The 20,424-nt window shown below is 43.7% G+C and overlaps 1 protein-coding gene and 1 long non-coding RNA gene across 7 annotated transcripts in view; one reads left to right on the top strand and one right to left on the bottom strand.

The window, feature by feature from the left end:
- Nucleotides 1-230: 230 nt before the first annotated feature.
- On the bottom strand, nt 231-13,749 carry LOC129392456 (uncharacterized). Of its 5 annotated transcripts, XR_008618325.1 has the most exons (6): nt 13,474-13,749; nt 11,461-11,629; nt 9,966-10,020; nt 9,075-9,201; nt 8,437-8,452; nt 4,375-7,424 (listed from the first exon to the last, which is right to left on the bottom strand). It is a non-coding gene; the product is annotated as an uncharacterized lncRNA (long non-coding RNA). The 5 variants fall into 5 exon arrangements; XR_008618324.1 differs by lacking the exon at nt 8,437-8,452 and having other exon boundaries at nt 4,375-7,451; XR_008618328.1 differs by lacking the exon at nt 8,437-8,452.
- A 1,011-nt stretch (nt 13,750-14,760) lies between these two features.
- ZDHHC14 (zinc finger DHHC-type palmitoyltransferase 14) overlaps nt 14,761-20,424 on the top strand; it is a 271,452-nt gene continuing 265,788 nt past the window's right edge. For both annotated transcript variants that reach the window (XM_024122665.3, XM_024122664.3), the window contains exon 1: nt 14,761-15,005. In XM_024122665.3, coding sequence (XP_023978433.1) covers nt 14,761-15,005 — 245 coding nt within the window. The remainder of the gene's footprint in view (nt 15,006-20,424) is intronic.

Raw genomic sequence — 20,424 nt, 5'->3', positions numbered from 1 at the left:
TCACACAAAACATTAAAGGTGACATTTATCCTCTATCTATACTTATGCATATAGTTGCACGATTTTATCAAAATTGGATCATTCTATACTTGTGTTTAAATCGATAATACGGTTTGAATACTGTAGGTCAACACAGGATTTTTGTCATCACTTTAAGTGGACCATATTTAAGTGTATTAGTTCTTTGCTAGGGCTGACATAACAAAGTATCACAGACTGGGTGGCTTAAACAATAGAAATTTATTTTTCCACAAATCCGGAAGCTAGAAGTCTGAGATCAAGGTGTCAGCAGGGTTGGTTTCTTCTGAGGTCTCTCTCGTTGGCTTGTAGATGGCCATCTTCTCTCTCTGCCTTCACATGATCTTCCTCTGTGTATGCCTATGAAAATGGATTAGGGCCCAGCATCTTTAAAGGCCAAATCTCCAAATACAGTCATATGCTGAGGTACTGAGGATTAGGATTTCAACATACGAATTTGGGTGGGAGGGGACACACTTCAGCCCATAGCACATGTATTTTAAAAAATAATTATTCATTCATACCATTTTTTTCCCAAATATTTAAACAATGCCATGAGAGTTGTCCTTCTTCCTTGGTTTTGGAATTTTCCTTTCTTGCCTTTGATTAAGGATGAATAAAGGTCCAGACCAAATGTCAGATTCCACATTAGTTACAGTATTTCTTTATCTGTGACCCCTTGCTCTATTGTGTGTACCATCACTGTGGCAATTGTCTGGCTTATGGGAGTGTCTTTAGTTACCTTCTGGATGCTACATTTAATATCAGAGACTAGTTCTTACCCGTCTCTGCACTCCCATAGTCTAGCACATGCCTGGGACTCTGAGGATAGATGGATAAGATATAGTTCATCAATATTACTCAAATTTATCTTGGGTGCCCAAAGCTTTTAAGGTTCAAACCTTAAATTTTTCATATCATTTAGACTCTGCTTGTCTCCTTTTTTCTTCTCCATCTCTTCTTCTATAGTCTTTTTTTCAGCCTACAAGAGATTTTTCAAAGCTTGCCTCAAGCTCACTGAACATCTGTGTTAATCTAGATAGTTAGATTTGTTTCACTAGTAAGATACCAAAGCTAAAAAAATGGAATTTTTATTACTTACTTTCCCTTTTGACAGGAGGATGATAAACATTTACCACAGAAAAGTTGATTGAGATCATGGTAACTTTTTCTTGTGATGATGGATTTACATGTAGACAGAGCCATCCATCATGGGGCCTCGACAATACTGATGTGTAACTTTGCACTTTAACCTATTTACATTTTTCTAGTAAATTAAACATGTCTTCTTCTGTTCCAGATATTCCATTCCTTCTTACCTGTGCTTGATAATGCCCACATTTTGCCTAAACCTCAACAATCAACCTTGCTAATAAAGTGCTGTTCTGTATCTGAGTATGTGGATGTCCCTCATCAACAGGGGACAAAGCCACAAAGTGAGAATTATAACTAATTCTCACTAATTATAGAATAGGAAATGTCAAAAGAGAAAGTCCCTTACATTTGGTGGTTTCCAGAGGATAGATTTTTAACTGAGAAAAATATATTGTTTGGAAATTCTTTTTATTCATTTCAAAATAAACTGGGGTATGGAGATAAAAAGGTAATCCTGTTCTTCCAAAAAATATTAAGAAATACTGCAGGAATATAAAAAAGTTTAGATAATGATATAATAAAGATATAAAAACTCCCTCCTATCAGCCATGCAGCTTTGACTCCTGATCCTCGTTTTCTTCTTTCCTCCCTCCTTCTCTTGCAAAAAGAATACCCTGAATTTTGTGTTTAGCATGCCTTTGGGTTTTGGGGGGAATTTTAGTATATACTTATATATGTATGTAATCGTAAACAGTATATCCTGTTATAATTCATATAAAAGATATATTTTTGTGACCTTCAGCAAATTTCTCTTTTCATTCAATATATTTTTGAGATGTATGTTTATTATTATAGTTTTAATTATTCCATTTCACTCTATATAATATTCTATTGAATAAATAGCTCAGAATTTATTTATCTAATCCCCTATTAATGGACATATAGGCTATTTCCAGTTTTAATTTTTTTTACTATTTAAAAATCAACAACAGGACTTCCCTGGTGGTGCAGTGGTTAGGAATCCATCTGCCAATGCAGGGGACATGGGTTTGATCCCTGGTCCAGGAAGATCCCACACGTCGCAGAGCAACTAAGCCCATGTGCCACAACTACTGAGCCTGTGCTCCAGAGCCTGCGAGCCACAACTACTGAAGCCCGAGTGCCTAGAGCCTGTGCTCTGCAACGAGAAGCCACCGCAATGAGAAGCCTGCGCACCGCAATGAAGAATAGCCCCCGCTCACTGCAACTGGAGAAAGCCTGCATGCAGCAACGAAGACCCAATGCAGCCAAAAATAAATAAATAAATAAATAAATAATTTTTTTTTAAAGGTAAGCTTTATAAGAAAATAAAAATAAACAACAACAACAATGCTTCAGTGAATGCTCTTGTACCTGTCTTCCTCCTAATAGTACTAAAGGCCTAGATGGAGGCAGTATATGAGAATTCCATTGTTTCACTTCCTCACCAGCAGTGGTATTGTTTCAATCGTGGTTTTTCATCATCATCAACATTTACATAAAGACTGTGACAAGTATGCATATTTTAATACCTAGAGAAACTACTAAAAAAATAAGGCAAAGAGGAATAGGTTAAAAGCCCATCAATGAGTTAAAATGGAATATTGAATTTTTTTTTATAAAACCAAAAGGAGTAACAAAGAATCAAAATATCAGATCAGACAAATAGAAAACAAATAAAAATGGTAGACCTAAATCCAACCATATCAGTAATTAGATTAAATATAAATGTACTAAACACTCCCATTAAAAACAGAGACTGTCAGAAGAGGTAAAGAAGCAAGATCTAAGTACATGCTGTTTAAAATAATTGCCTTTATGTAAAGTTTCAGAGGAGCTGAAAGTCAAATAATGGAAAAATATGTACCGTGCAAACAGTACACATAAGAAAACTGAGCTGGCAAATTAATACTATAAAAAATGACTTCAAGACAAGGAATATAACCAGAGAAAAGAAGAACACTTATAACAACAAAATGGCCAATTCATTGGGAATATATAACAGTTAAACAATTATAAATGTATACACTCCTAATTACAAGGCTTCAAAAACATGAAGCAAAAACTGACAGAACTAAAGGGAAAGTAGACAAAACATTGCTGGAGATTTTAACACCTACCTCTCAGTAACTGTTAGGACAACCAGAGAAAACAGTAAGGGTATAAAAGACCTGGCAAAATTATCAACCATCTTGAACTAGTTGACACTTAAAGAACACCACACATAAGAATGGCAGAAACACATTCTTTCCAAGTGCACCTGGAATCGTAACAGGCTGACCATATGCTTGAAAATAAAACAAGTTTCAATAAATTTAAAAGGATTGAAATCTTAGAGCCCATTCTCTGATCTCAAAATTATTAAATTAGAAGCCAGTAACTCTAAGATACTCAGAAATTTGACAATTAGAAGATACTTTTAATTATGATACTAAAGATACAACATATCAAATTTTGTGGGATGTAGCTAAGGAGGTTCTTGGAGGGAAATTTATAGTTTTAAATATTTATATTAGAAAAGAAAAAAGGTTTACAATCAATCTAAGGTTCCACCTTAAGAATCTAGAAGAATATGAGCAAATTAAACCCAAAGTAAATAGATGGAAGGTAATTATAAAGGTAAGAACAGACATAAACGAAATAGAAAATAAACAATAGCTTAAATTAACAAGGCAAAAATTTGGTTTTCTGAAAACAAATAATAAAATTGATAAACCCTTAGCAAGACTGATTAAGAAAATTGCCAGTATCTACAATAAATGATCTTATGGACATTAAATAAATAATGACAGAATATTATGAACAAATTTATGCCAATATATCCAACAACTTAAATGAAATAGAAAAATTTCTTTAACAGTATAACTTACCCAAACTGACACAAGATGAAATAAAAAATAAGAGTAGTTCTATATCTTTTGAAGACATTGAGTTTGATATCATAATCTTTTCCTCAAATAGAACTCCAGAACCAAATAATTAGCTGGTAAATTCTATCAAACATTTAATAAATAAACAATACCAACCCTACCAAACCTTCTCAAAAAAATAGATGAAGAAACAATTCCCATCTTGTTTTTATGAGGTCACGAGAATCCTGAAATCAAACTTGACAAAGACATGACCTCCCCCCACCCCCGCAAAAAAAGAAATCAGTAGCCAATAACTCTCATTAACATAGATGTAAGTTTTTTCACAAAATATTAGTAATCCAAATCCAATAATATATGAAAAGGACAATGCATTTTGACCAAATGAGGATTATCTTAGAAATGTAAATTTTAGCGTTCAATTATCAATCAATGTAATACGTCATATTAACAGAATAAAGGAGAAATTGAATCATCTCAAGAGGTGCAGAAAGAATATCTTACAAAATTCAGCATCCATATATATAAGAACTCTCAGCAAACCAGTAGTAGAGGGAAACCTCCTCAACCTGATAAAGGCATCTATAAAAATCCCGAAGGTAACATCATATTTAATGATGACATAGTTGTTGCTTTACCCCCAACATTGGGAACATGCAACGATGTACACTTTTTTTTTTTCTAAAACAAAACAAAAGAACTGTAAATAATTAATTAACTCTAGTTTGCTGGTTTGCTTTTCATGGTGGCACGGGTTAGCAGTCCCCAAACTTTTCTGTACTCTAGACTTGAAGAAATGAATAAAGACATTGAGAATAATGGAAGGAATGAGCTACAAATATGGAAGGTGAGAAGCATGCATTACAGCTTGTAGTTTTTGATTGGAAGTGCATGTTATCAGTTTGAAAACATGGTTTTTAGCATTGAGAAAAATAAATATCTGTGCCTATGTTTTAATAGATATATAAATAGACAGAGATATACAAACACATATGTGTTTTCCACTAAAAGGAACTAGGACCCCTTGGAGAAATGACAGATTGCAGGGCTGGGACAGGAAAAGTACAGGGGGAGCCTGGAACATCTGATTGAGGCAGTTAGGGAAGCAAGTGCTCAAGGAGTGACTGGGTCATGTCAAATTTCACAGGAGTTAGCATGAAGGGGCTCATGCTAGCCAAACCTGGAAGAGTCTGAATGTCAAAATAACTATTGACAGATTACAGTTATAGTTATTTATAACTAAACAATAGATTAGGGCTTCCCTGGTGGTGCAGTGGTTGAGAATCTGCCTGCCATTGCAGGGGACACGGGTTCGAGCCCTGGTCTGGGAAGATGCCACATGCCGCGGAGCGACGGAGCCCGTGAGCCACAGCTACTGAGCCTGCGCGTCTGGAGCCTGTGCTCCGCAACAAGAGAGGCCGCGACAGTGAGAGGCCCGCGCACTGCGATGAAGAGTGGCCACCGCTCGCTGCAACTAGAGAAAGCCCTCGCACAGAAACGAAGACCCAACACAGCCAAAAATAAATAAATAAATTTAAAAAAACCCCAAAAAACAATAGACTATATCCCATTGAATAATAAAAGTATCTATGAGGCCATACTGATATAAATAAACCAGTGAATCAATTAATAAATGGGGAAGAAAAGAAAGGTCTTTCTTATGCCAACAAAAGTGGGTAGTGGGGAGAGAGAAAGATAAAGGAAAGAAAGAAGGAAGGGAGGAAAGGGAAGGAAACAGAATCAAGAAATCAATAGATACTAAAATTAGTAGGTGAGAGTTTGATGAAGAACAAGACATTTGCAGTCCTTGTATTTATTAACTACAAAGGAAAATAACAACTTTATATTGGAAAAACCTAGTGGAACCTCCTTACCCTAGTAATCAAAATGAATATCATGAATATTGGGACAAACCAGCACCATGGACCTTTGGACCTGATGCTGAGAAAGACACATCACTTCACTTCCCACCAAAAATGCATAACCTGATTTTTCTTCAACATATCTAAATGAGCTAAATAGAAAGGTGGAAAACAATCTTAGCTTATTAACAAAAAACAAGAAAACAAAAACCCAAATTGTACCTATGTTGTTCCAGTAAATATGTAACATAGCTAAAGTAAAAGTTAACATTTTGAAATAATTTTAAACCCAGAAATAAGTCTGTACTAGAACAAATTAAGCTGTCTCTTAAGGTGAAATATTACTACAGGAACAACAGAAAGTTATCCAAATGAAAATTTCGTTAAAATATATTTGTATCTTTATCTTATTAGATCATCTATAATTAAGAATATCCTGGATATTTTTACACCCCAAATAGGGATAATCTTCAGGTTTCACTAATGTACAGTTATGCAGATGTTTGTAGGAGAAAAAGGACACACCGGTTTTCTGAATTAGCAGTCAGGCTATAGACCCCCCGAAGAAGTCCTTCTGAGTAGACACGCTTATAAAGGTCTCAATTTCCTTTTGAAAGAGAATGATATAAATGGTGAAAACTGATGAAAAAATGGAAAATAATAATAATACCAGTAATACCTGCTTATGAGTTTACTACTGACAAGCACTTTCACATATTTTTTTGATCTCACAACCAACACTTGAGGTGGGTAGGTTTCAGTTATTCATTCCAGTGAGGTTTTTATTTCCCACAAATGCCAAGGATGCCAAGGAAAGTTTGTTCTTGGATTTGGTTTCCATGTATTCAGAAAATAAATAAAAGTCAAACAAGTTTTTTTTACTGACTAGCTTTAGTTCAGAAATAGCATTAGACATTTCTCAAAATCCATTCTTTACAGAGGAGACAAGAAATTTCTGAAATCCACTTTGGATTCTTTTGGAATTCTTTCTGACTAAGCTGCATTTTTAGTTAAGAGAAGTGTTTCTTTGTTTTGCTCACGTCCTTTGAGGAGCAAATGGGTATTGACTGTCCAGATGTAGGTGTTTCCAAAACCAGGCTGGGCTCTTGCCATTGGAACCAGACTTGCAGAACTCAGAACTTTAGTCTCTGTGTCTTCCTGCAAGGGTTAAATCTGAGGAGTGGTAGAATTGTTTCTCATCGTCCATAGGATGCTTCTCTTTTTCCCGTTATTTTACCAGTTAGTGTTCTGATGCATATTTTACAAGTAATCAACAAAATAGTTTTGGAGCCTTTCTACTTCTTCATAATTTTTGCTTCTTTAAACCTGAGTGCATATTTATTTTGCTTCTCAATTAATAAGTGTCTATATTTTGGGGTGTCAGTTTAGCCTTGGGCTGGAGATACATTCCAGCTTTATCCAGCACCTGCATCTGGAAGCAGTATGGACATGCTTCTTCGAAATCCTGTGAGGAACCGCAGGCCCAGAGGCAGCAGCAGGTGTGACCCATGCAGATATCTTGTAGTTTCAGCAACGTTGCCTTCATGCCTGTGGCTGAAACCTGGTGAGAGCCCCATTGTGGATTACACTGTGAAGAAATGCCAGTCGAACCCAAATGGAGTGACATTGTACAAGATAAGGGGCCTAAACTCTTCTAAAATGTCAAGATCAAGAAACTAAAAGAAAGGACGTAGAGCTGTTCCATATTGAAGGAGTAAGTGCTAGGTATGAAACCTGGGTTGGATCTTTAACTAGGAAAGATTAACTATAAAGGACATTATTCAGACAATTGATGAAATTGGATTATGGACTGCATATATGTGTATATACAGTTTGCCTATAATTATATGAGCCTGGAGAAGGATATATACTAAATTGTTAACATTGGTTACTTGGGAAACAGTAGGGGTTAGGGATGAAGGGGAAAAATACCACTTTAAAAAAGCATACAGGATGAACAGGACGCATGACACAATTCCATTTTTATTAAATGACACGTGTGTGGGGACTTCCCTGGTGGCGCAGTGGTTAAGAATCCGCCTGCCAATGCAGGGGACATGGGTTCGAGCCCTGGTCTGGGAAGATCCCACATGCTGCGGAGCAACTAAGCCAGTGCACCACAACTAATGAGCCTGCGCTCTAGAGCCCGTGAGCCACGACTACTGAGCCCGCGTGCCACAACTACTGAAGCCTGTGGGCCTCGAGCCAGTGCTCTGCAACAAGAGAAGCCACCACAATGAGAAGCCCACGCACCGCAAGGAAGAGTAGCCCCCGCTGGCCCGCACACAGCAATGAAGACCCAACGCAGCCAAAAAATAAATAAATAAAATAAATCTATTTTTTAAAAAAGAATCCGCCTGCCAATGCAGGGGACACGGGTTCGAGCCCTGGTCCAGGAAGATCCCACATGCTGCGGAGCAACTAAGCTCGTGCACCACAACTACTGAGCCTGCGCTCTAGAGCCTGCGAGCCACAATTACTGAGCCTGCGCGCCTAGAGCCCGTGCCCCGCAACAAGAGAAGCCGCTGCAATGAGAAGCCCACGTGCTGCAACGAAGAGTAGCCCCCACTCACCGCAACCAGAGAAAGCCTGTGAACAGCAACGAAGACCCAACGCAGCCAAAAATAAATAAATAAAATAAATTTATATATAAAAAGCATGATACGTGTGTGTGCATAAAATGAATTACATAACAGATGGTCAACAAAATGTTAATGACTGTTATCTTAAGGTAATGGGAATTTGAACAACTTTTACATTTTTCATATTTATGTGTAAGAATATTTTTTATAATACAATGGTTTCAATGCACATGAATTATTTTTATTAAAATCCTAAAAAGTAACTTTTTGGTGTTAAAAGAGCCAAGAAAAAGTCACTGGGGAAATTATAAGTACATTTTGGATTAAATTTTTTCTGCCTCATCCAATTTTTTTCTTGCAGTGCTGAGTTTATTACTTTAAACATCTTACGTGTTTTGACACAAGATGTTCCCAGATGTGCTGAGCACATGTAAAAATTCGAGCAAACTCTCTGGGTTGGAAGGAATTAGGGTGCCTGATTTTCTGAGGAATTTTGTTTGCTATGGGGAGCTTCGGCAATTATTTCCTGAGCTAGTTCCTGAATTACCACCCCTGAACTCTCAGAAGAAATCCCCTTCTGGCATTTTCAAAGTTCTCCTTCTAGGACTAGGTCCCTTTGACTTACGTACTTTGACCACACAGGTGCACACTCATCTTGGCCTCGAAAGGTATACAAATCATCTCTCTTGGGATCTGAATGTCTTCCCCCTTCACCGTGGATAAGACCGTACTTTCTCCTGGCTGCCTGGAGGTATTCTGAGAATGACCGAGGTGGGTTTGTGGAATGCTCAGATGAAAGGAACAAAGCTCTAATTTTGTTAATAATGTAACCCCTGTTGTCGGTAAACCCACTGAGGCAGATGAGAACAAGGAAAGATGCGCTGGAATCAAAGAAACCACCAACACTCAAGGGAGGGCCAGCTTGGTGCTCTTAGGGTTCACGGCTGTGGTAATTTTAGGAGCGTGGCCCAATGTAAAGAAGATGAAGAGTTAATGATCCCATAAGGAGCTCCCAGCTAATAACAGATGGGTTGGCGGACAAAGTTCAGCAAACTCGCCCCTCAGGTAGGGAAACTGTGAGGCAGGGTCTGTACCACCTCCCACAGTTGCCTGGAGGGTCTGAGCTCCAGCCGCCCACAGTGGCAGCTTCTCCATGCAAGCTTTATAGGCTCATCCCTCCCTAGCTCACTTCCTATCTCAGCAGTGTTTTATGGCATCCTCTCCCAAGTAAAGTATTTGCTCTTGAATCCTTGTCAATTCCACTCTAACTGGAAACGTCATGTGTTTTCCCACCCTTCCCATCTCCTTGAGATCCTAACCCCTCTTGTCCTGCCTATCATATTGTCAGAGTCCTGGAGTCTCACTTTGCTACAGTCTAGGCCTCATAGATCTCCCTTTCCGCTGAAATCAAGATACTCTTCCCTACTCAGTTGGCAGTGAGTCAGACACAGTATACTCTTCCACTGTGTAGTGGAATCAGACATGCATACCTGGCCATCAATCCTGACTCCATTACTTACCAGCTGTGAAACCTTGGGCAAATCACCTAACCTCTCTGATCTTCAGTTTTCTCCTCTGTGAAAGAAAGGTAACATTCCTTACCTTGTCAGGTTGTCCTTTTGATTTAATAAGCTAAATGTATAAAGAATCAGGATATTGCCTAATACAAGAAGATATTCCAGAAATGATAGTGTATTTTATTACATAATTTTCTTCCATTACTTACTTTCTTATGTGTCTCCATCTTTTTTTCCCAACTAGACTGTAGCTTCTCTGCCATATTCAACTTCTTTATCACAATGCCTTGCACGTGACGGGCACTAAATAATCATTAGTTATCAGTTTTCTAAAGCTTTAAATCAGAGGATGCACTTTTTCAATTCAAGATTCATTTATGAATTATTTGTTATTGTGAGGCATTCTCAAGGAATTTTTTGCAGGTAACTCCTTTTCTGGGCCTCAAATTTTCTTATATAAAATACAAATGTTTTGGTCTATAATTCTAGACCTCATGCACTGAGGTCCTTCTAGCATTAAAGTTTGGAAGCTATATATTCCTGAGGGCAAGTACTGTATGTTACTCTCCTTCCTGACCCTTCCACACTTACTATAATGGTGGTCACAGATTAAGTGACTTCCCAGTGCACGGAGAATAGATTCCAGATGCCTCAACCAGTCTTTCCTCTAACTTTCATCCTGTCCCTCACTCCATTCCAGCCAGACTGTGTTTACTTTGCACCCCTAGAATTTTCCAAGCTTGATCTGCCTTGAGGTCTTTGTACGTGCTGTTTCTTACCATTTGGTTCTCTGCTCAAGCGTCTCCTCCATGGAGGTCTCTCACCCCACCCCAGTCTCTCTATCCAACAACCCTGCTCTGTTTTTTTGTTCATGTCATGTCTCTCTGAAATTGTCTTATCATTTAGTCAATTATTTCCCTTTTTTGGTTTGCATTTTATTTGCATTTATTGTTTTTTCTCTCCACCTCTCCCTCTAGCCCCCCAATATAAACTTCTATCTTGGATCCTTTTATATCCCTGTGGCAAAAAAAATATTTCGCACAAACTAGACCCCTAAATAATTGAGAAATGACTGAATAAACTCTACCACACCTTACAGAGTAGTTTTTAGGTGGTGAGTTAAAATCCATGGCTGTCATGCCAGGTTCTAGTGAATTTAAGTACGTGTCCTAAGCTAATTAACTGCCATAGGTCTGAGTAAACATGGAGTAGGAAGAAACAAGGAATTCTTAGGAAGACAACTGCAAACAATCACATCAGCTTATCTAGAAACTTGCTGGCAGTGGGAAATTTAGAGATAATTTTTAAAGATGTAATTCATTTCTTTTTATTATGGAAAATTTCAAACATAAACATGGACCCTCTTGTGCACAGTGGTGGACAAACCCTAGGGTAGCCGCTCATCCTAGTATTCACACCCTTGTAATATCCCTTCCCCTGTGACTTGCTTTCTAACGGATAGAGTATAGCACATTTGATGTCACCCCTGTGTGATTACCTTGTGTTATATGTGATTCCATCTTGCTAGCAGGTTTGCTCTGGAGACTCTCCTTGCTGACTTGATGAAGTAAGTGGCCATGCTGGCCCATGAATGCCAGGTGCCACCTAGGAATTGAGGGCAGTCTCCAGTGGACAGCCAGTAAAAGCCAAGGTCTTCAGTCCTACACCTGCAAGGAAATGAATTCTGCCAGTGACCCAAGTGAGCATGGAAGCTGATTCTTTTCCAATTGAGCCTCCAGATGAGAATGCAGCCTAGCCAAAACCTTGATGGCAGGTGTGAGATCCTAAGCAGATGACCCAAGTGCCTGGACACCTGGCCCACAGAAACTGAGATAATAAATCTGTGTTGTTTTAAGCTTCTAGGTTTGTGATAATTTGCTGCCACAGATAACTAATAAAGATATATCTATCACCCAACATTAACAATTTTCAAGTTTGCCAATATCTATATCCTCATGTTTTTTGGGGGTGGATGGGCTGGACTATTTTAAAGCATATGCAGATATTTTTGTATGTTTCTCTAACAGAGAAGGACTATTAAAAAGCATAACCATGATGCCAGAAAAATTAAGGGCTTAACTGAGAACAAGAATAGGAGTCTTTTTTTAAAGCAACCAGTCAATGGATTTAGTATATTAACTGGACACCTGGAGAAAAGGTGGTTGCAATAAATCAAATAACCTCCTGTTGATCCCATGAGCTAAAGGATAGGAAAGCATGGGAGAGTTTTCATTTGAATTGTCTGAGGCTTGCCAGTTGTTTTTTTTAAAAATCAGTACAGCCGCAGAGTACTTAAATTGTCCCTACAATGTGCTCATTGGTCATACAATATCTAAAACCATTCGGACCCATTTCTGACTAAGCTCCTACCCATTCCCCTAACCTGCTTTAGAATGGATCCTTGTAAATACCATTTTTATTCATAACTCCTTATAATTTCATGTCCTACTCGAATTGCCATTCCCACCACTTTTTCCCTACTACAGGAAGCTCTTCCCAACTGGCCCTAGTTCTTTTCCTCTCTTGGATAAACCAATCTCATCTCCCTTTGACACCGCTCACCTAGGCAGCGCTTAATAAGGGAAATTCTCAGGGCTCTGGGTTCAATCCCATCTCTACCACCCAGGCGGTATGTGGTCTCTGGCAAGTAGTTGAGCGTTCTGTCGGCTGGATACAATAGTGCCTCGCAGGGTTGTCGTGAAGATTAGATAAAGAACGTGTGTTAAGTGTGAAGCGCCCAGCACCAAAAAGGCGCAGCCGAACCCCAACCCTTCCCTTTGTTGGTTTCCATCTCCGACCAAAGACCACCAGAACGCTCAGCACAGCGCCTCTCCCGCCCTCGTCGCGGAGGATGCAGGGATTTGTAGTTTTTTGGTCCCCTAGTCGCGTTTCCTCTCGGAGCCGGACGGCGAGAGGAAGAACTACACGTCCCAATGGGCCGTGAAAGGAAATTGGGGCGCGGAAAACCGATCGTCCCCGCCCTGTCTTCGCTCTCGCGGCCCACCGGCTGTGCCCACGGCGGGAGGGTTCAGACCCCGCTGCAAAGCCAGGGCCGAGCGCACGAGCAGATCCGCGGGGACAGTCGGGCGGGGCGGGAGACCACAGCGGGTGGCCCCTCTGCCGCCGTGGGAGCTCGCAGGGGGAAAGGAGAGAAATAAAGCGAGCAAATTGCGAGCGCCCGTGTCGGAGAAGTGAGAAGGGGCAGGGGAAGCAGCAACGCACGCAGAGCCTGGCTGCCACGGGGCTTGTCCTCCGGGAGGGACCCAGGGCGCTTCGCTGTCCCCTCCTTACCGCGGGAAGCCTGGAAACCCGGCCTGGAAGCTGGCCGGGCACGGAGACTCCCGCGCGCAGCCCCCATCCCGGAGTCCGGCCCGCCTCGTGCAGCGCCTCCCCATCCTGTCGCCGGGGCACCCCCAACCCGCTCCCGGGCAGCAGCAGAGCCCCCGCCACTCGAGCACGCGCCCCGCTGGGGGAGGGAGAGAAAGAGTCGGGGCGGGCAGGGGAGGGTCACCTCTCCGCGCCGGTTCCTCAGGTCCCCCGGAGTCGCCAGAATGGGTTTGCGTGTTGCTGCGTAAATGGGTGTCCCGAGGCGGCAGCGGCCGCCGGGAATAAACCGGGAGAAGCCGGGAAGCGGACAGAAGTCTGTGGGAACGCGCGCGGCGGGGCATAGGGTGCCCGGCCGGAGAGGCCCTCGGGCGATGCCGGAGGGAGTCCAGCGCCCGCCCCGGGGCCTCGCGTGTCCTGCTGGTGGGCAAGGGGGCGGAGGACCCCTCCAAGCCCGTGCGGGCTTCGCCCGCGAGAAGGAGGAGCCGGAGGAGGAGCCCGGCGGGCGAGGCGCGGGCCGCCGCCCACCGGGCCGGGAGGAGGCGGACCAGCTCGGAGCGAGGCGCGCGCGCCGGGGCTCAGCCTCGCAAACAAGTGTCTGTGGCGCTCGCCCCGCGGCCCAGAGACGCGCTCCGCCGCTCCCGGCGGCCCTCCTTGCGCCGGGCCTGGCTCCTATGGGGCCGGAGGGAACCAGGGAGTCCCTGGCTGCGCAGCCCGCGAGCCGCCGCCGCGACCCTCCGCCTAGGCGGCCCCGGCAGCTCAGCGCGGGGGCCGCGGACTCGGCTCGGCTGCCAGGCGCGCCGGCGCGGGGTCGCCGCGCGAGCAGCGCCCGGGCTGTCGCCGAGCCCGCTCCTGACAGAATAACGTGCTTGGTTTCCCCACCCCTGGGAGGGGTTGCCGGGGCCGCGAGCTGCCTCCCAGTTTCCATCGCTCTCTCCTGGGGAGGATCCGCCGCCGGGAGGAAGGATTAGAATAAACCTGACCGAGGCGCAGAAGTAGCTCCCGAGGAAGCCGGCGCCGGGGCCGCCGCCTCGTGTCGCCTCGGGGCGCAGCGCTCGGGGGTCGGCGGGCCAGAGCCGAGGCGCGGCCGGAGGGCCGGGGGCGACGGGGCCGAGCGAGCGGCTGTGCGAGGGGGAGGGCGCGCGGCAAGCAGCGGGGCGGCTGGGCAGCCCCCCGCGCCCCGCGGGGCCCCGGAGCCCCAGCACGCGGGCTGGAAGCGACTGAGGACCGCCGCCGCGGGCTGCGGGCGAGCACCGTCCCTCTAGGCAGGGGATCAGGCTATGACAGCTGGGCTCCCCAAAGGGTTAACCTGGGTGTCCTCGGCAAAGTTGTCGCCGAGCCGGGAGCCCGCGTAGGGGCCGCGGCGCCGAGGCTCTGGGGGCGGCTGGGCGGCCGGCGGCGGTCGTGGCTCGGCGGGGCCCGCGCGGCCGGGGGGCTGCTGGGGGTGTGCGCCCCCAGCCGGCTGCCCTCGTGGATGCCTCCCGGCGGCGGCGGGCCCATGAAAGACTGCGAGTACAGTCAGATCAGCACCCACAGCTCCTCCCCCATGGAGTCGCCCCACAAGAAGAAGAAAATCGCGGCCCGGAGGAAATGGGAGGTTTTCCCGGGAAGAAACAAGTTCTTCTGCAACGGGAGGATCATGATGGCCCGGCAGACGGGCGTCTTCTACCTGACTCTCATCCTCATCCTGGTCACTAGCGGACTCTTCTTCGCCTTCGAGTAAGTGGTGGCGAAAGCTCCCCGACGCCTGGCACCCCTCGCCTCCCCGATCCCTGGCCCTCTCCCCTCGCTACTTTCGTTTTCTAGAAGCCTTATCTATTGTATATTGTTATATAATACAGACCCCGCTCTCCCTCTTTTTCTTTAAAAGGTCTGTTTGCTTTTCGGTCCCCGGAGATAATGCAGTTCTGGGTCGGGCTCTGGGAGTGGAGGAGAGGGGAGAGAGGACACTTGGAAGGTGTGCCGGCCTTGTTGCTCCCAAGGGTTGGGTGGCACCTCGCAGGTGACTGATTCTTGGCGCGGGCCCTACTGAGTTTGGAGACTAGCAAACCAGCCCAGATGTAGCCTTCTGTGGGAAGCGGGGATGAGGCAGATCCTTAGGTCAGGAATAAACAGAATCGACTTCCTTTCGTGCTCACGAGCTGTAGGGCATCTTGTGAAGCTCAGTTGACTAAATCTTCTACATGCCTTCCCTGACTAACGAGAAATCTTGGTTATTTTAGGTCTCAGAGTGTCGGCCACTCCATGTGGCTTGGAAGGATAATTTCATTTTTCGTTCTCCTTAGATGTTCACTCTTGATCAATTTCTGATTTACTATCAGGTTTCTAAACGATTCACTTTAAAAAAAAGTTTCAGTAAAAAAATGTTCCAAGCAAACACCTTCCCCTCCCCTCCCAATATTGGGGAACAGGTAAAAGGAGACTGTAGGCCTGTCAGGAAGAGTATGACACTGCATAGTAACTTCTGATTCCAGAAACAAAACTTTGGGACTTTAGGGCTTTTATCGGGGGAAAAAAGTGCATGCACGTCTTCTCCATTCAGGAAAATCAAATTGGCTAGTAGCAACTATCTTCCTGCCAACTAGTGAAAGATCTTCTTCTTTGTTAATAGTATTAGATAAAGTAGTTTAACCACATTTCAGAATCCACTTCAGTTGCTCTTATTGGGTCCAACATTTGCAATGCAGCTTCTTGTGTAATTCTTGGTATCTTATGCTCAATGAAACTTGTAGCTACTACCCCCTCCCATTAAAAAAAAAGCAATATATTTATTGGGAGTTCTTTGCTTTTCCTAGCTATTATGGGGCATGATACTCTTTCTGCTTCTGTTGGATAGGGTTAATTAAAAGCTTTTGTGTATGTTTACTTTTGTCTGTGGTAAGTATTAATAGGCTCTGATTTTGTGCCTGGTGTTTGATATTCCAAATGCTGTCTCAGTCAGAAATGGATGATCTCTTGACAATGTAATACTTTTCACTTAAAGCCCTCTGTCTCTGAGGGGAAACATTTTGTATCTGAACATTGTGCTGTGATGAACCATTTTAATGGGATTGAGTGAGAACAGGTGAGGAGAGAGAGCTCAGATATAACCTCCTCCCCTCCCCCAGGCTTTCTTACAGACAACACCTCCATTTCTGACTATGTAAAATTTCCAGGTCTCTTCTAGAAGTTTAACTTCTGTGCACATTTGAGACTAGTTGGTGGAGTCTGTCTGGGGACCCGGTTACAGGAGGGTAAGGGTATGGAGAGGCTTTCAGAATGACGGGAGAAATGCCCTACCGTGCCTGCTGCTGTTCCCCTGCCCCCATCCAGAGCCACCCTCTTGTCCTTACACACCTGGGGAACTGGGGGAAGGGCCCAGAGGTCCTGGGTGATTTTGCAGTCTGAGTCATAATAAATCCCGGCACTGACATGGTGATGCCATACGGTTGAACAGAAATGCCATCCTTCCAATGGTGGCTTTCATTACAGGTGTTCCCCTAGGTAGAGCATATTCACTATGTTCCTAATGTTAACAAAGTTTTGAAAGGATCTGTACTGGCATCTTTGCGCTTTTTTTTGCAATGTTAAGAGTGGAGAGAATGGATTAATTTTGTGATTGTGTTGCAGAGCTTCAGCCACAAGTGTGTTTCATTTAGGATCGTGACTATTTCATTTTCTCTAAACACCCAAATCCCCACTGCATGGTTAGGGGTCCCCTGCAGTTATTACTTTTACTTTCCTTTTACTTTCTTTTACTTTCTTCTTTCAGACACTGCTTTTAACCAAACCATCATAAGTTCATTTTCACCTCATCTCTGTGTGTTTCTTCCAAGAGTTCCCCAAAGTCCTCACTAGCAGGCTGTTAGGGATCTTTCTGTCAGCGTTGTGTTAACGGATGGCTGTAGGAATAAACATGTGCACTGGGATTTTATTAGCGACTGTCGGCAGCTTCAGTTTGAGATCGGCTCTACGTGTATGTGTGTCCTTGGTGCCCATAAGCGTTGCTTCAGTTAGGCAATTTGAAATTTCAAGAAAATAGGCTCATCGTAACCTGATGCCTCAGGTACAAAAAATCATAGGGCTGCTCAAATCATAGAATGTTACGCTTTAGCAATAATATTTGTCACTGTATTCCTTTTAAGTTCTTTACTATTGCTAACGCCAGAGTGAAATTAAATAACTTTGACCAAATTAATTTGATAGAGACTAAGAGACCCAATTAGTCACATGCACGGGAAATGAAATGCCAACAGGCTAGGAGAGATCAAGAGAGAATGCCAGTTTTTTGTTTTGTTTTTTTTTTGTTTGTTTGTTTTTTTGCGGTACGCGGGCCTCTCACTGTTGTGGCCTCTCCCGTTGCGGAGCACAGGCTCCGGACGCGCAGGCTCAGCGGCCATGGCTCACGGGCCCAGCCGCTCCGCGGCATGTGGGATCTTCCCGGACCGGGGCACGAACCCGCGTCCCCTGCATTGGCGGGCGGACTCTCAACCACTGCGCCACCAGGGAAGCCCAGAATGCCAGTTTTGTCTGCTGTCTGTCTGCCTTCCTTCAGTTATTTATTGAGCATATACTATGTGGTTGCCTATTTGGTTAATTTCGTGTCTAGATAACTTTAATATTAGCAGAATTTGCTTTTAAACATGAGGGTCCATGTTTCTCCATACTGTAACGCAAAGGCAAATATGAAATTTGAAAATAAGACATATAGCTAAATTTAGTTTTAGACCTCCTTTTCCTGCAACTCTTCTCCACCCTACCTCTCCTTCCTGACCTTGAAGAGATGGACAGGGAACTTTGTTCAAGAGAAGTGGACTTCTTGGAATGCAGCAACAGGTGTTAATACTGTCTTCAACCGTGGAAGAAAGGCAGGGTAGAATGATTTTTCTCACCTTGAAGATGAAGTGACAGAGGCTTGCAGAGGTTAAATAATCACCTAAGATCACACACTAATTAGTGGCCAGGCTTCTGGCTGGAAAGCCTGTGATCTTTCCGATGCTCTGTGCTGCTCCTCCTCCAAATATAGAATATAGTGGTTACAGGCATGTATGCCTTTCGGAAGGACAGATCCCAAAATTCTTCCCAGAAGTATGACCCTAGACAAATTAGTTGACTTTTCTAAACCTTAGTTTCCCAGTCTGTTAAATGGGATTAATAATATCTACCTTTATACGTTGTGAAGATTAAATGAAGTGTATTTAGTACAGTGTCTGATACATAGTACTCATTAAATGGTACATGTTATTAGAGCAGAACTTAGAAATAGCCTCCCAAGGACTGGTCACCCCTTTCTGAGAACGTGTGAAGGACGGAGTATGTGGATTAGGAAGCAAGCATGACAGTGATAGCATATTAGGGCTGAAAAAATGTGGAACTGTGTAGTCTGCAGTTAAACAGAGACCTTTGCGTGAGTCTGAGGGGCAGCTTTGCTCTTGCGCCTTTTATCCAGACCCTGAGCGAGGGCAGTGAGGAAGCCTACAAGAAGCAGGGACTGGATTCGTTTCCATTTTTGGAGCTACCATCTCAGAATCGAGAAGACAGTAATAAAGCAACTAGAAGGAACCTGAAGCAACTCTCCAGTCTTTGTCAAGTAGGGCGGGGCTGTTTATCTTTAGACATCTTTTATTCAGCATATGGAGTACTGGTCCAAAGTGACAGCGTTACATGGCTGTGTTTAAGAGGGAAGGGCGGAAGTTGGTTGCAGTGCTGTGGAGACATCTCACTGCTCCTTGCACGTACTGAGGGGCTGGCGCATCAAAGACTCCCTACAATGTCCTCATTCTCACACACCCCAAAATTGCCATTTGAAAAGATCAGTGAACATTATCAATTTCTTTCTCTCTGACTTACACACACATATAGCCCACTTTTGTTTAGAGCTGAAAATTAGAAAAAAAAAAGTCTTTGGTCCTGAAGTACTGACATTTCATAGTCTCTTGATCACAGGTGCAGAAAGAAGTAGCTGAACTGAGTTGCAGATGAGGTTCCTGTTTCCAGGAGCATCCCCTGAGGCCAGGGGAGGCCTGCTCAGATCTTGGACTTGACTGTCTCCCAAGTCTATGCTGTCACCACAGACAGTTTGGAGATGTTATTAGGGCTGAAGCACTTGAGAATGTGGCAGCATTCTTAAATTTCTCCTCACCTAGAAGTCCATTGGTGATTCTTAAAAAAAGCCATGTTTTTCTTCTCTCTTGTCCTCCCCTTTCCCTTCCTTCCCTTCTTTTCTTCGTTTCTTCCTCCTCTTCCTTCTCCTCCTTTTTCTTCTGCTTTGGCTCATCCCCTCTGAAATAATTGATGAATAATTGGTAGTCAGTTGAAGTGGAGTCATGTTTGCCTTGAAGATGGAACAAGGGACTGTCTCCATAAACAAAAGTGTTATTTCCAATAATAATGTCTCCTTTTTAGATTGGAAATCCTTTATTATCTAGTAGAGGGTACTGCCCTTATAATATGTAACGATCTCATCTTTTCTCAACTGTCCTATTCCGAACTGCATCAAGTTCTCCATCACCTCAGAAAACGTCTGGAAAGTGTCCCATCTTTGTCTGGCCAGATGCTGGCCATGCTATTTATCGTAGAACACCATGGGGTTGATAGTAGGGGATGGTAGGTGACCATCAGCACCTTACACTGAACATTCCCTATTAACATAGTATACAGTGTCAAGGATACTTTACTTTAGATTTTTTAAAATTTATTTGTTTATTTATTTATGGCTGTGTTGGGTCTTCGTTTCTGTGCGAGGGCTTGCGCTAGTTGTGGCAGGCGGGGGCCACTCTTCATCGCGGTGCGCGGGCCTCTCAGTATCGCGGCATCTCTTGTTGCAGAGCACAGGCTTCAGATGCGCAGGCTCAGTAATTGTGGCTCACGGGCCCAGTTGCTCCGCGGCCTGTGGGATCCTCCCAGACCAGGGCTCGAACCCGTGTCCCCTGCACTGGCAGGCAGATTCTCAACCACTGCGCCACCAGGGAAGCCCCAAGGATACTTTACTTTATAACCCACTGTGGCTCCACAAGAATTTTAGGTGGCTTCAAAACCTTGTTAACGACATGAATGCACTAACCTATTCATTTATGCGTGATTAACACATTTAAATTCCCTGGGGGTAGGGATTCGATTTGTTTTGTTCACTGATGTTCCCCCAGCACCTAGAGTAGTA

The sequence above is a fragment of the Physeter macrocephalus genome, chromosome 10 (genome assembly GCF_002837175.3).
Source record: "Physeter macrocephalus isolate SW-GA chromosome 10, ASM283717v5, whole genome shotgun sequence".
In the NCBI taxonomy this organism is placed as follows: domain Eukaryota; kingdom Metazoa; phylum Chordata; class Mammalia; order Artiodactyla; family Physeteridae; genus Physeter; species Physeter macrocephalus.
This window is presented reverse-complemented; position numbering and strand designations above follow the sequence as displayed.